We start from the raw sequence: 16,116 nt of genomic DNA, 5'->3' as shown, positions 1-16,116 counted from the left end.
CTGTATACAGCACTAGGGTCAGTATTAACCCCCTGTGCTCCCTGTATACAGCGCTAGGATCAGTATTAACCCCCTGTGCTCCCTATATACAGCGCTAGGATCAGTATTAACCCCCTGTGCTCCCTGTATACAGCGCTAGGATCAGTATTAACCCTCTGTGCACCCTGTATACAGCGCTAGGGTCAGTATTAACCCCCTGTGCACCCTGTATACAGCGCTAGGATCAGTATTAACCCTCTGTGCACCCTGTATACAGCGCTAGGATCAGTATTAACCCCCTGTGCACCCTGTATACAGCACTAGGATCAGTATTAACCCCCTGTGCTCCCTGTATACAGCGCTAGGATCAGTATTAACCCCCTGTGCACCCTGTATACAGCGCTAGGATCAGTATTAACCCCCTGTGCACCCTGTATACAGCGCTAGGATCAGTATTAACCCCCTGTGCACCCTGTATACAGCACTAGGATCAGTATTAACCCCCTGTGCACCCTGTATACAGTGCTATGATCAGTATTAACCCCCTGTGCTCCCTGTATACAGCGCTAGTATCAGCACTAACCCCCTGTGCTCCCTGTATACAGCGCTAGGATCAGTATTAACCCTCTGTGCACCCTGTATACAGCGCTAGGATCAGTATTAACCCCCTGTGCACCCTGTATACAGCACTAGGATCAGTATTAACCCCCTGTGCACCCTGTATACAGCACTAGGATCAGTATTAACCCCCTGTGCTCCCTGTATACAGCGCTAGGATCAGTATTAACCCCCTGTGCTCCCTGTATACAGCGCTAGGGTCAGTATTAACCCCCTGTGCTCCCAGTATACAGCACTAGGATCAGTATTAACCCTCTGTGCTCCCTGTATACAGCGCTAGGATCAGTATTAACCCCCTGTGCACCCTGTATACAGCGCTAGGATCAGTATTAACCCCCTGTGCTCCCTGTATACAGCACTAGGATCAGTATTACCCCCTGTGCACCCTGTATACAGCACTAGGATCAGTCTTAACCCCCTGTGCTCCCTGTATACAACGCTAGGATCAGTATTAACCCCCTGTGCTCCCTGTATACAGCACTAGGATCAGTCTTAACCCCCTGTGCTCCCTGTATACAGCGCTAGGATCAGTATTAACCCCCTGTGCACCCTGTATACAGCGCTAGGATCAGTATTAACCCCCTGTGCTCCCTGTATACAACGCTAGGATCAGTATTAACCCCCTGTGCTCCCTGTATACAGCACTAGGATCAGTATTAACCCCCTGTGCTCCCTGTATACAGCGCTAGGATCAGTATTAACCCCTGTGCACCCTGTATACAGCACTAGGATCAGTATTAACCCCCTGTGCACCCTGTATACAGCGCTAGGATCAGTATTAACCCCCTGTGCTCCCTGTATACAGCGCTAGGATCAGTATTAACCCCCTGTACACCCTGTATACAGCGCTAGGATCAGTATTAACCCCCTGTGCTCCCTGTATACAGCGCTAGGATCAGTATTAACCCCCTGTGCTCCCTGTATACAGCGCTAGGATCAGTATTAACCCCTGTGCACCCTGTATACAGCGCTAGGATCAGTATTAACCCCTGGGCTCCCTGTATACAGCGCTAGGATCAGTATTAACCCCCTGTACACCCTGTATACAGCGCTAGGATCAGTATTAACCCCCTGTGCTCCCTGTATACAGCACTAGGATCAGTATTAACCCCTGTGCTCCCTGTATACAGCGCTAGGATCAGTATTAACCCCCTGTGCACCCTGTATACAGCGCTAGGATCAGTATTAACCCCCTGTGCACCCTGTATACAGCACTAGGGTCAGTATTAACCCCCTGTGCTCCCTGTATACAGCACTAGGGTCAGCATTAACCCCCTGTGCACCCAGTATACAGCGCTAGGATCAGCATTAACCCCCTGTGCTCCCTGTATACAGCACTAGGATCAGTATTAACCCCCTGTGCTCCCTGTATACAGCACTAGGATCAGTATTAACCCCCTGTGCTCCCTGTATACAGCACTAGGATCAGTATTAACCCCCTGTGCTCCCTGTATACAGCGCTAGGGTCAGTATTAACCCCCTGTGCTCCCTGTATACAGCACTAGGATCAGTATTAACCCCCTGTGCTCCCTGTATACAGCACTAGGATCAGTATTAACCCCCTTTGCACCCTGTATACAGCGCTAGGGTCAGTATTAACCCCCTGTGCTCCCTGTATACAGCACTAGGATCAGTATTAACCCCCTGTGCACCCTGTATACAGTGCTATGATCAGTATTAACCCCCTGTGCTCCCTGTATACAGCGCTAGTATCAGCACTAACCCCCTGTGCTCCCTGTATACAGCGCTAGGATCAGTATTAACCCTCTGTGCACCCTGTATACAGCGCTAGGATCAGTATTAACCCCCTGTGCACCCTGTATACAGCACTAGGATCAGTATTAACCCCCTGTGCACCCTGTATACAGCACTAGGATCAGTATTAACCCCCTGTGCTCCCTGTATACAGCGCTAGGATCAGTATTAACCCCCTGTGCTCCCTGTATACAGCGCTAGGGTCAGTATTAACCCCCTGTGCTCCCAGTATACAGCACTAGGATCAGTATTAACCCTCTGTGCTCCCTGTATACAGCGCTAGGATCAGTATTAACCCCCTGTGCACCCTGTATACAGCGCTAGGATCAGTATTAACCCCCTGTGCTCCCTGTATACAGCACTAGGATCAGTATTACCCCCTGTGCACCCTGTATACAGCACTAGGATCAGTCTTAACCCCCTGTGCTCCCTGTATACAACGCTAGGATCAGTATTAACCCCCTGTGCTCCCTGTATACAGCACTAGGATCAGTCTTAACCCCCTGTGCTCCCTGTATACAGCGCTAGGATCAGTATTAACCCCCTGTGCACCCTGTATACAGCGCTAGGATCAGTATTAACCCCCTGTGCTCCCTGTATACAACGCTAGGATCAGTATTAACCCCCTGTGCTCCCTGTATACAGCACTAGGATCAGTATTAACCCCCTGTGCTCCCTGTATACAGCGCTAGGATCAGTATTAACCCCTGTGCACCCTGTATACAGCACTAGGATCAGTATTAACCCCCTGTGCACCCTGTATACAGCGCTAGGATCAGTATTAACCCCCTGTGCTCCCTGTATACAGCGCTAGGATCAGTATTAACCCCCTGTACACCCTGTATACAGCGCTAGGATCAGTATTAACCCCCTGTGCTCCCTGTATACAGCGCTAGGATCAGTATTAACCCCCTGTGCTCCCTGTATACAGCGCTAGGATCAGTATTAACCCCTGTGCACCCTGTATACAGCGCTAGGATCAGTATTAACCCCTGGGCTCCCTGTATACAGCGCTAGGATCAGTATTAACCCCCTGTACACCCTGTATACAGCGCTAGGATCAGTATTAACCCCCTGTGCTCCCTGTATACAGCACTAGGATCAGTATTAACCCCTGTGCTCCCTGTATACAGCGCTAGGATCAGTATTAACCCCCTGTGCACCCTGTATACAGCGCTAGGATCAGTATTAACCCCCTGTGCACCCTGTATACAGCACTAGGGTCAGTATTAACCCCCTGTGCTCCCTGTATACAGCACTAGGGTCAGCATTAACCCCCTGTGCACCCAGTATACAGCGCTAGGATCAGCATTAACCCCCTGTGCTCCCTGCATACAGCACTAGGATCAGTATTAACCCCCTGTGCTCCCTGTATACAGCACTAGGATCAGTATTAACCCCCTGTGCTCCCTGTATACAGCACTAGGATCAGTATTAACCCCCTGTGCTCCCTGTATACAGCGCTAGGGTCAGTATTAACCCCCTGTGCTCCCTGTATACAGCGCTAGGGTCAGTATTAACCCCCTGTGCTCCCTGTATACAGCACTAGGATCAGTATTAACCCCCTGTGCTCCCTGTATACAGCACTAGGATCAGTATTAACCCCCTTTGCACCCTGTATACAGCGCTAGGGTCAGTATTAACCCCCTGTGCTCCCTGTATACAGCACTAGGATCAGTATTAACCCCCTGTGCTCCCTGTATACAGCGATAGGATCAGTATTAACCCCCTGTGCACCCTGTATACAGCGCTAGGATCAGTATTAACCCCCTGTGCTCCCTGTATACAGCGCTAGGGTCAGTATTAACCCCCCGTGCTCCCTGTATACAGCGCTAGGGTCAGTATTAACCCCCTGTGCTCCCTGTATACAGCGCTAGGATCAGTATTAACCCCCTGTACACCCTGTATACAGCGCTAGGATCAGTATTAACCCCGTGCTCCCTGTATACAGCGCTAGGGTCAGTATTAACCCCCTGTGCTCCCTGTATACAGCACTAGGGTCAGTATTAACCCCCTGTGCACCCTGTATACAGCACTAGGATCAGTATTAACCCCCTGTGCTCCCTGTATACAGCGCTAGGATCAGTATTAACCCCCTGTGCACCCTGTATACAGCACTACGGTCAGTATTAACCCCCTGTGCTCCCTGTATACAGCGCTAGGGTCAGTATTAACCCCCTGTGCACCCTGTATACAGCACTAGGATCAGTATTAACCCCCTGTGCACCCTGTATACAGCGCTAGGATCAGTATTAACCCCCTGTGCTCCCTGTATACAGCGCTAGGGTCAGTATTAACCCCCTGTGCACCCTGTATACAGCACTAGGGTCAGTATTAACCCCCTGTGCACCCTGTATACAGCACTAGGATCAGTATTAACCCCCTGTGCACCCTGTATACAGCGCTAGGATCAGTATTAACCCCCTGTGCTCCCTGTATACAGCGCTAGGATCAGTATGAACCCTCTGTGCTCCCTGTATACAGCGCTAGGGTCAGTATTAACCCCCTGTGCTCCCTGTATACAGCGCTAGGGTCAGTATTAACCCCCTGTGCTCCCTGTATACAGCACTAGGATCAGTATTAACCCCCTGTGCTCCCTGTATACAGCGCTAGGATCAGTATGAACCCTCTGTGCTCCCTGTATACAGCGCTAGGGTCAGTATTAACCCCCTGTGCTCCCTGTATACAGCGCTAGGGTCAGTATTAACCCCCTGTGCTCCCTGTATACAGCGCTAGGGTCAGTATTAACCCCCCGTGCTCCCTGTATACAGCGCTAGGGTCAGTATTAACCCCCCGTGCTCCCTGTATACAGCGCTAGGATCAGTATTAACCCCCTGTGCACCCTGTATACAGCGCTAGGATCAGTATTAACCCCCTGTGCTCCCTGTATACAGCGCTAGGGTCAGTATTAACCCCCTGTGCTCCCTGTATACAGCACTAGGGTCAGTATTAACCCTCTGTGCACCCTGTATACAGCGCTAGGGTCAGTATTAACCCCCTGTGCACCCTGTATACAGCGCTAGGATCAGTATTAACCCCCTGTGCACCCTGTATACAGCGCTAGGATCAGTATTAACCCCCTGTGCACCCTGTATACAGCGCTAGGGTCAGTATTAACCCCCTGTGCACCCTGTATACAGCACTAGGATCAGTATTAACCCCCTGTGCTCCCTGTATACAGCGCTAGGATCAGTATTAACCCCCTGTGCTCCCTGTATACAGCGCTAGGATCAGTATTAACCCCCTGTGCACCCTGTATACAGCGCTAGGATCAGTATTAACCCCCTGTGCTCCCTGTATACAGCACTAGGGTCAGTATTAACCCTCTGTGCACCCTGTATACAGCGCTAGGGTCAGTATTAACCCCCTGTGCACCCTGTATACAGCGCTAGGATCAGTATTAACCCCCTGTGCTCCCTGTATACAGCGCTAGGATCAGTATTAACCCCCTGTGCTCCCTGTATACAGCGCTAGGATCAGTATTAACCCCCTGTGCTCCCTGTATACAGCACTAGGATCAGTATTAACCCCCTGTGCTCCCTGTATACAGCACTAGGATCAGTATTAACCCCCTGTGCTCCCTGTATACAGCGCTAGGATCAGTATTAACCCCCTGTGCTCCCTGTATACAGCGCTAGGATCAGTATTAACCCTCTGTGCTCCCTGTATACAGCACTAGGGTCAGTATTAACCCCCTGTGCGCCCTGTATACAGCGCTAGGATCAGTATTAACCCCCTGTGCTCCCTGTATACAGCGCTAGGATCAGTATTAACCCCCTGTGCACCCTGTATACAGCGCTAGGATCAGTATTAACCCCCTGTGCTCCCTGTATACAGCGCTAGGATCAGTATTAACCCCCTGTGCACCCTGTATACAGCGCTAGGATCAGTATTAACCCCCTGTGCTCCCTGTATACAGCGCTAGGGTCAGTATTAACCCCCTGTGCTCCCTGTATACAGCGCTAGGATCAGTATTAACCCCTGTACACCCTGTATACAGCACTAGGATCAGTATTAACCCCCTGTGCACCCTGTATACAGCGCTAGGGTCAGTATTAACCCCCTGTGCACCCTGTATACAGCGCTAGGGTCAGTATTAACCCTCTGTGCTCCCTGTATACAGCGCTAGGATCAGTATTAACCCCCTGTGCACCCTGTATACAGCGCTAGGATCAGTATTAACCCCCTGTGCACCCTGTATACAGCACTAGGATCAGTATTAACCCCCTGTGCTCCCTGTATACAGCGCTAGGGTCAGTATTAACCCCCTGTGCACCCTGTATACAGCACTAGGATCAGTATTAACCCTCTGTGCTCCCTGTATACAGCGCTAGGGTCAGTATTAACCCCCTGTACACCCTGTATACAGCGCTAGGATCAGTATTAACCCCCTGTGCACCCTGTATACAGCGCTAGGATCAGTATTAACCCCCTGTGCACCCTGTATACAGCGCTAGGATCAGTATTAACCCCCTGTGCACCCTGTATACAGCGCTAGGATCAGTATTAACCCCCTGTGCTCCCTGTATACAGCACTAGGATCAGTATTAACCCCCTGTGCACCCTGTATACAGCGCTATACTCAGCAGTGACCCCTACTGGTACTGAACACCCCCCTTTTCCAGCATTAACCCCTGCTCGGCCGGCCTGTCCTCGGGCCGGACACCTGTGGCGCCTCCCCCTGTCTTACCGTCCTGGCGGCCTCTGCCCACGTCCTGCCCTTCTTCTTTCGCCGTCTCCTCCTCCTCTTCCTCCGGGCCGCGTCCCTCATCGTGTGTCCGGTCTTCCCCGGGTCGCTCCGCGGTCAGTTCCCAGCAGCTGCCATGTTGTCGGGGCCGTTACTGTACAGAGAGGTCATGTGACCCTCGTGACGTCACCTACTGTACGGCGGCTGTCAAATCCAGGGGCGGGGCTGTCAGGGGAGGGGCGGAGCTACATGTAAGGGACGGTGCGAAGATGACGGAAGGCGCAGGTGCACAGAGTGCGGACTGCGCATGTGCGGAACCAACTGCAAACATCCGTGTGTACCGGGGACAATATTACTGAGGGGACATTATTACTGAGGGGGGACATGTGGGGACATTATTACTGAGGAGGACATGTGGGGACATTATTACTGAGGGGACATTATTACTGAGGGGACATGTGGGGACATTATTACTGAGGGGACATTATTACTGAGGGGGACATGTGGGGACATTATTACTGAGGAGGACATGTGGGGACATTATTACTGAGGGGACATTATTACTGAGGGGACATGTGGGGACATTATTACTGAGGAGGACATGTGGGGACATTATTACTGAGGGGGACATGTGGGACATTATTACTGAGGGGGGACATGTGGGGGACATTATTGCTGAGGGGGACATGTGGGACATTATTACTGAGGGGGGACATGTGGGGACATTATTACTGAGGGGACATGTGGGGGCATTATTAGTGAGGGGGACACGTGGCGACATTATTACTGAGGGGGACATTATTACTGAAGGGGACATGTGGGGACATTATTACTGAGGAGGACATGTGGGGACATTATTACTGAGGGGGACATGTGGGGACATTATTACTGAGGGGGACATGTGGGGGACATTATTACTGACGGGGACATGTGGGGGACATTATTACTGAGGGGGGCATTATTACTGGAGGGGACATGTGGGGACATTATTACTGAGGGGGACATGTGGGACATTATTACTGAGGGGGGACATGTGGGGACATTATTACTGAGGGGGACATGCGGGGACATTATTACTGAGGGGGACATGTGGGGCCATTATTACTGAGGGGGACATGTGGGGACATTATTACTGAGGGGGACATTATTACTGAGGGGGACATGTGGGGACATTATTACTGAGGAGGACATGTGGGGCCATTATTACTGAGGGGGACATTATTACTGAGGGGACATGTGGGGACATTATTACTGAGGAGGACATGTGGGGACATTATTACTGAGGGGGACATGTGGGGACATTATTACTGAGGGGGACATGTGGGGACATTATTACTGAGGGGGGCATGTGGGGACATTATTACTGAGGGGGACATGTGGGGACATTATTACTGAGGGGGACATGTGGGGACATTATTACTGAGGAGGACATGTGGGGACATTATTACTGAGGGGGACATGCGGGGACATTATTACTGAGGGGGACATGCGGGGACATTATTACTGAGGGGGACATGCGGGGACATTATTACTGAGGGGACATGTGGGGACATTATTACTGAGGGGGACACGTGGGGACATTATTGCTGAGGGGACATGTGGGGGCATTATTAGTGAGGGGGACATTATTACTGAGGGGGACATGTGGGGACATTATTACTGAGGAGGACATGTGGGGACATTATTACTGAGGGGGACATGTGGGGACATTATTACTGAGGGGGACATGTGGGGACATTATTACTGAGGGGGGCATGTGGGGACATTATTACTGAGGAGGACATGTGGGGACATTATTACTGAGGGGGACATGCGGGGACATTATTACTGAGGGGGACATGCGGGGACATTATTACTGAGGGGACATGTGGGGACATTATTACTGAGGGGGACACGTGGGGACATTATTGCTGAGGGGACATGTGGGGGCATTATTAGTGAGGGGGACACGTGGCGACATTATTACTGAGGGGGACACGTGGCGACATTATTACTGAGGGGGACATTATTACTGAAGGGGACATGCGGGGACATTATTACTGAAGGGGACATTATTACTGAGGGGACATGTGGGGACATTATTACTGTGGGGACATTATTACTGAGGAGGGCATGTGGGGACATTATTACTGAGGAGGACATGTGGGGACATTATTACTGAGGGGACATGTGAGGACATTATTACTGAGGAGGACATGTGGGGACAATATTACTGAGGGGGACATGTGGGGACATTATTACTAAGGAGGACATGTGGGGACATTATTACTGTGGGGGACATGTGGGGACATTATTACTGAGGGGGACATGTGGGACATTATTACTGAGGGGGACATGTGAGGACATTATTACTGTGGGGACATTATTACTGAGGGGGACATGTGAGGACATTATTACTGAGGGGGACATGTGTGGACATTATTACTGAGGGAGACCTGTGGGGACATTATTACTGAGGAGGACATGTGGGGACATTATTACTGAGGGGGACATGTGGGGACATTATTACTGAGGGGGACATGTGGGGACATTATTACTGAGGGGGACATTATTACTGAGGGGGACATGTGGGGACATTATTACTGAGAGGACATGTGGGGACATTGTTACTGAGGACGACATGTTGGGGCATTATTACTGAGGGGGACATGTGGGGACATTATTACTAAGGGGGACATGTTGGGGCATTATTACTGAGGGGGACATGTGGGGACATTATTACTGAGGGGGACATGTGTGACATTATTACTGAGGGGGACATTATTACTGAGGGGGACATGTGTGACATTATTACTGAGGAGGACATGTGGGGACTTTATTACTGAGGAGGACATGTGGGGACATTGTTACTGAGGAGGACATGTGGGGAGAATATTACTGAGGGGACATGTGGGGACAATATTACTGAGGGGGACATGTGGGGACAATATTACTGAGGGGGACATGTGGGGACAATATTACTGAGGGGGACATGTGGGGACAATATTACTGAGGGGGACATGTGGGGACAATATTACTGAGGGGGACATGTGGGGACATTATTACTGAGGGGACGTGTAGGGGCATTATTACTGAGGGGGACATGTGGGGACATTATTACTGAGGGGGACATGTGGGGACATTATTACTGAGGGGGACATGTGTGACATTATTACTGAGGAGGACATGTGGGGACATTATTACTGAGGGGGACATGTGGGGACATTATTACTGAGGAGGACATGTGGGACATTATTACTGAGGGGGACATGTGGGGACATTATTACTGAGGAGGACATGTGGGACATTATTACTGAGGAGGACATGTGGGGACATTATTACTGAGGGGGACATGTGGGGACATTATTACTGAGGGGGACATGTGGGGACATTATTACTGAGGGGGACATGTGGGGACATTATTACTGAGGGGGACATGTGGGGACATTATTACTGAGGGGGACATGTGGGGACATTATTACTGAGGAGGACATGTGGGGACTTTATTACTGAGGAGGACATGTGGGGACATTGTTACTGAGGGGGACATGTGGCAACAATATTACTGAGGGGGACATGTGGCAACAATATTACTGAGGGGGACATGTGGGGACATTATTACTGAGGGGGACATGTGGGGACATTATTACTGAGGGGGACATGTGGGGACATTATTACTGAGGGGGACATGTGGGGACATTATTACTGAGGGGGACATGTGGGGACATTATTACTGAGGAGGACATGTGGGGACTTTATTACTGAGGAGGACATGTGGGGACATTGTTACTGAGGAGGACATGTGGGGAGAATATTACTGAGGGGACATGTGGCAACAATATTACTGAGGGGGACATTATTACTAAGGAGGACATGTGGGGACATTATTACTGAGGGGGACATGTGGGGACATGATTACTGAGGGGACGTGTAGGGGCATTATTACTGAGGGGGACATGTGGGGACATTATTACTGAGGGGGACATGTGTGGACATTATTACTGAGGGGGACATTATTACTGAGGGGGACATGTGGGACATTATTACTGAGGAGGACATGTGGGGACATTATTACTGAGGAGGACATGTGGGGACATTATTACTGTGGGGGACATGTGGGACATTATTACTGAGGAGGACATGTGGGGACATTATTACTGAGGGGGACATGTGGGGACATTATTACTGAGGAGGACATGTGGGGACATTATTACTGAGGAGGACATGTGGGGACATTATTACTGAGGGGGATACGTGGGGACATTATTACTGAGGGGGATACGTGGGGACATTATTACTGAGGGGGACACGTGGGGACATTATTACTGAGGGGGACACGTGGGGACATTATTACTGAGGGGGACATGTGGGGACATTATTACTGAGGGCATGTGGGGACATTATTACTGAGGGGGACATGTGTGGACATTATTACTGAGGGGACATGTTGGGGACATTATTACTGAGGGGACATGTTGGGGACATTATTACTGAGGGGACATGTTGGGGACATTATTACTGAGGGGGACATGTGGGGACATTATTACTGAGGGGGGACATTATTACTGAGGGGGACATGTGGGACATTATTACTGAGAGGACATGTGGGGACATTGTTACTGAGGACGACATGTGGGGACATTATTACTGAGGGGGACATTGTGGGGACAATATTACTGAGGGGGACATGTGGGGACATTATTACTGAGGAGGACATGTGGGGACAATATTACTGAGGGGACATGTGGGGACAATATTACTGAGGGGGACATGTGGGGACATTATTACTAAGGAGGACATGTGGGGACATTATTGCTAAGGAGGACATGTGGGGACATTATTACTGAGGGGGACATGTGGGGACATTGTTACTGAGGAGGACATGTGGGGACATTATTACTGAGGAGGACATGGGGGGACATTATTACTGAGGAGGACATGTGGGGACATTATTACTGAGGGGACATGTGGGGACAATATTACTGAGGGGACATGTGGGGACAATATTACTGAGGGGGACATGTGGGGACAATATTACTGAGGGGGACATGCGGGGACATTATTACTGAGGGGGACATGTGGGGACATTATTACTGTGGGGACATTATTACTGAGGGGGACATGTGGTGACATTATTACTGAGGGGGACATGTGGGGACATTATTACTGAGGGGGACATGTGGGGACATTATTACTGAGGGGGACATGTGGGGATATTATTACTGAGGGGGACATGTGGGGACATTATTACTGAGGGGGACATGCGGGGACATTATTACTGAGGGGGGACATGTGGGGACATTATTACTGAGGAGGACATGTGGGGACATTATTACTGAGGGGACATGTGGGGACATTATTACTGAGGGGGACATGTGGGGACATTATTACTGAGGGGGACATGTGGGAACATTATTTCTAGGCGGACATGTGGGGACATTATTTCTAGGCGGACATGTGGGGACATTATTTCTAGGCGGACAGTGGCTTCAGCACGGCTTACAATGGAGAATGGCCGCGCAGTCACTGCTGGCAGACTACATGGCATTGGAAGCACTCTGCCCCCACAGGACAGGTGTGGAACGGTCTCTGCCTCAGAGTGCAGCAGACTGCAGTGATCGCAGACCAGTGTATGTAGTTCCTTGCAGAGCCAGCATGCAGGAGGCGTCAGTCTTAGGTTGGACTTCAGAAGGTTCTGAGAATGTGAATCTCGCCTTTGAGGAGAACGAACCCCTCGCCTAGAGAAGACGCCCCCTCACAGAGATAACTACAGTCTTACTCTTTACAGGGGGAACCACAGTGCCCCTTCCCAACCCTTGAGCAGCTTGCTGGCAGTCCCTGCCATGACCCCAGTGCCATCACGGCATACCGGATGACAACCTACTATTCTGGCCGTCGTGTCTTCTTCAGCGGCCCTCGGGATATTCCAGAACAATAGGTAGATAGAGAGAAGTTTGTTGTTTAAGATCCTTTTTAGTTTTCCGATGCATTCTTCTTTCTGTAATGTTTTACACAATGACACTTTATGCTGCAAATGTGCCGTTGTCCAGCAGGGGGCAGTGTCACGCCACTACAGGCGGTGCAGCAGAGCAGACAGCGCTTTGTTTTCTAGCCTTTGATTTTATTACAGAGCCGTCACAAAGCATGATGGAGATTCTCTGCCATCATGGATGGTGCGGACTCTACGGTTTTATAAGTCCTCTCCATCACGGCGGAGGGCGGCAGCGGCTATAAGGATCAGGTGACGGCAGCGCGATGCTCCGGCGATGTATTGTTATATGTTATAGTACAGCAGATAACAATTAAAAGTAATTATTATTTACTTACCGGTAATCAGAGAAATAATGACATCACCGTACTGTCTGCTCCAGAGGAGGTCCTGATCCAAAACTGTACCTAACGGATCTAGAGGAGATCCTGATCATGTGCGGTATATAACAGATATAGAGGAGATCCTGACCCTGAGCTGTATATAACAGATCTGGAGGACATCCTGATCCTAAACTGTATATAACAGATCCTGATCCTGTGCTGTATATAACAGATCTAGAGTATATCCTAATTCTGTGCTGTATATAACAGATCTAGAGGAGATCCTGATCCTAAACTGTACATAAAAGATCTAGAGGAGATCCTGACCCTGAGCTGTATATAACAGATCCTGATCCTGTGCTGTATATTACAGATCCTGATCCTGTGCTGTATATTACAGATCCTGATCCTGTGCTGTATATTACAGATCCTGACCCTGAGCTGTATATTACAGATCCTGATCCTGTGCTGTGTATAACAGATCTAGAGGATATCCTAATTCTGTGCTGTATATAACAGATCTAGAGGAGATCCTGACCCTGAGCTGTATATAACAGATCTAGAGGAGATCCTGATCATGTGCTGTATATAACAGATCTAGAGGATATCCTAGTTTTGTGCTGTATATAACAGATCTAGAGGAGATCCTGATCATGTGCTGTATATAACAGATATAGAGGACATCCTGACCCTGAGCTGTATATAACAGATCTAGAGGAGATCTTGATCCTAAACTGTGCATAACAGATCTAGAGGAGATCCTGATCATGTGCTGTATATAACAGATATAGAGGAGATCCTGACCCTGAGCTGTATATAACACATCTAGAGGAGATCCTGACCCTGAGCTGTATATAACAGATCCTGATCTTGTGCTGTATATAACAGATCTAGAGGAGATCCTGATCATGTGCTGTATAGAACAGATATAGAGGACATCCTGACCCTGAGCTGTATATAACAGATCTAGAGGAGATCCTGATCCTAAACCGTGCATAACAGATCTAGAGGAGATCCTGACCCTGAGCTGTATATAACAGATCTAGAGGAGATCCTGATCCTAAACTGTACATAACAGATCTAGAGGAGATCCTGATCATGTGCTGTATATAACATATTTAGAGTTGAACAGATCTAGAGGACATTCCAATACTATCCTGTATATAACGCATCTAGAGAAGATACTAATCCTGTATTGTATATAACATATCCAGTGGTCTAGAGGAGATCTGGGCACTGTGATGTATATAACAGATCTAGGAGAGATCCTGATTAGAGATGAGCGAGCCTACTTGGCCATGCCCCTTTTCCGCCCGAGCGCCGCGATTTTCGAGTACTTCCGTACTCGGGCGAAAAGATTCGGGGGGTGCTGTGGGTGAGTGGGGGGGAGAAGGAGAGAGAGAGGGCTCCCCCCTGTTCCCCGCTGCTACCCCCCGCTCCGCCCGCCCCCCGGCGCCCCCCCGAATCTTCTCACCCAAGTACTGAAGTACTCGAAAATCGCGGTGCTCGATCGAGTAATTACTCGAAACGAGTACGTTCACTCATCTCTAATCCTGATCCTATTCTGTATACAACAGATCTAGAGGAGATCCCAATTCCATAATATCTAAAACAGATCTAGAGGATATCCTGACCGCATACTGTATATAACAAATTTAGAAGAGAGTGGAATCCCATGCTATTTACAGAAGATCTGGAGAACATCCTGATCCTAAATTTTAAATCACAGATCAACAGGACATCCTGATCCTATACTGTGTATAATAGATCTAGAGTAGATCCTTCCTCTGCACTGTATAAGACAGACTAGTACCACTTACTAATATAGTGAAGGGGATTGGAGTTGGTCAAAATATTCCCGTGCATATAGTAAGCTATTGTCATTATTTGCAACCTTGCTGAACAATGCAAACACCTATGAATAAGAAAACGTCAGTAAATGTACGAAATAGCAACACCGATACTGAGACATTCAAACCTGGGAAGCTTCCAAAGGGAGATCGGCTGCACGAGGTTTACAAACGTCCGCAGCTCATAGAGGAGACGTTCGTCTGTTGGTTTCACATATGAGCTGCATGGGATTTACAAACTTTAAATATAAGCCCTTCCCTGAAAATCATCCCTAGCTGTGGTAGGAAAGGTAAAGTGGTCACAGCTTGATTATTCAATTCTAAGTGCAAAAGTAAGTGCACCCCTATGTAATGTAACTAAGAGCGCACAACCGCACCACACAAACATGACATTTGCCATTACTATTTTTTATGTCCTAATTAGAAAAGTAAAGTGGTCATAACTTCAATAATTGGTTCTATGTGTGAAAATCGTCAGAAACCATAAAGCCTAGGGAAATTATTTGTATACTGAGAAGAATCTGCTTCAGCTCTGTGTGTATATACTGAAAGGCTGTAGAGTACATAAGGAAGTGGCCATGAACTGCAGGGATGGAGCATGCCTTTAAGGCTAAGAAACAGCTGCAACCTCCAGTCTGGGGGTAAATTTAAATAAAAAGGGGTGTTACCCTTAAGGGTAAAAAGTGAGGAGAGTGGGAGGGGTGGCACATTCTGCAGAGGGACTGTAGCATCTTACTAGCACAGGGTGGTAGTCATGGGTGTAGTAGCCATGCAGGTTTGGAGAGGTAATCAGGGACGAGCCAAAAGCCAGCAACAGGTGGTCTCAAAAGTGGCGTAGGAAGGGGGGATGCAGGTGGCCCCAGGTGCCATCACTGAGGGGGAATGACAGCTCAGCTGTTGTAAGGATTATGAATGTGGAACCACTGTGTCAACCTA

The 16,116-nt window shown here is 49.1% G+C and overlaps 1 protein-coding gene across 1 annotated transcript in view; it reads right to left on the bottom strand.

Moving 5' to 3' along the window:
* LOC136593950 (putative Polycomb group protein ASXL2) overlaps positions 1 to 7,219 on the bottom strand; it is a 42,178-nt gene extending 34,959 nt beyond the window's left edge. The window contains exon 1 of the mRNA XM_066588666.1: positions 7,043 to 7,219. Coding sequence (XP_066444763.1) covers positions 7,043 to 7,123 — 81 coding nt within the window. The 5' untranslated portion in view covers positions 7,124 to 7,219. The remainder of the gene's footprint in view (positions 1 to 7,042) is intronic.
* Positions 7,220 to 16,116: the final 8,897 nt, after the last annotated feature.

Source organism: Eleutherodactylus coqui, unplaced genomic scaffold (assembly GCF_035609145.1).
Source record: "Eleutherodactylus coqui strain aEleCoq1 unplaced genomic scaffold, aEleCoq1.hap1 HAP1_SCAFFOLD_126, whole genome shotgun sequence".
Taxonomy (NCBI): Eukaryota; Metazoa; Chordata; class Amphibia; order Anura; family Eleutherodactylidae; genus Eleutherodactylus; species Eleutherodactylus coqui.
This window is presented reverse-complemented; position numbering and strand designations above follow the sequence as displayed.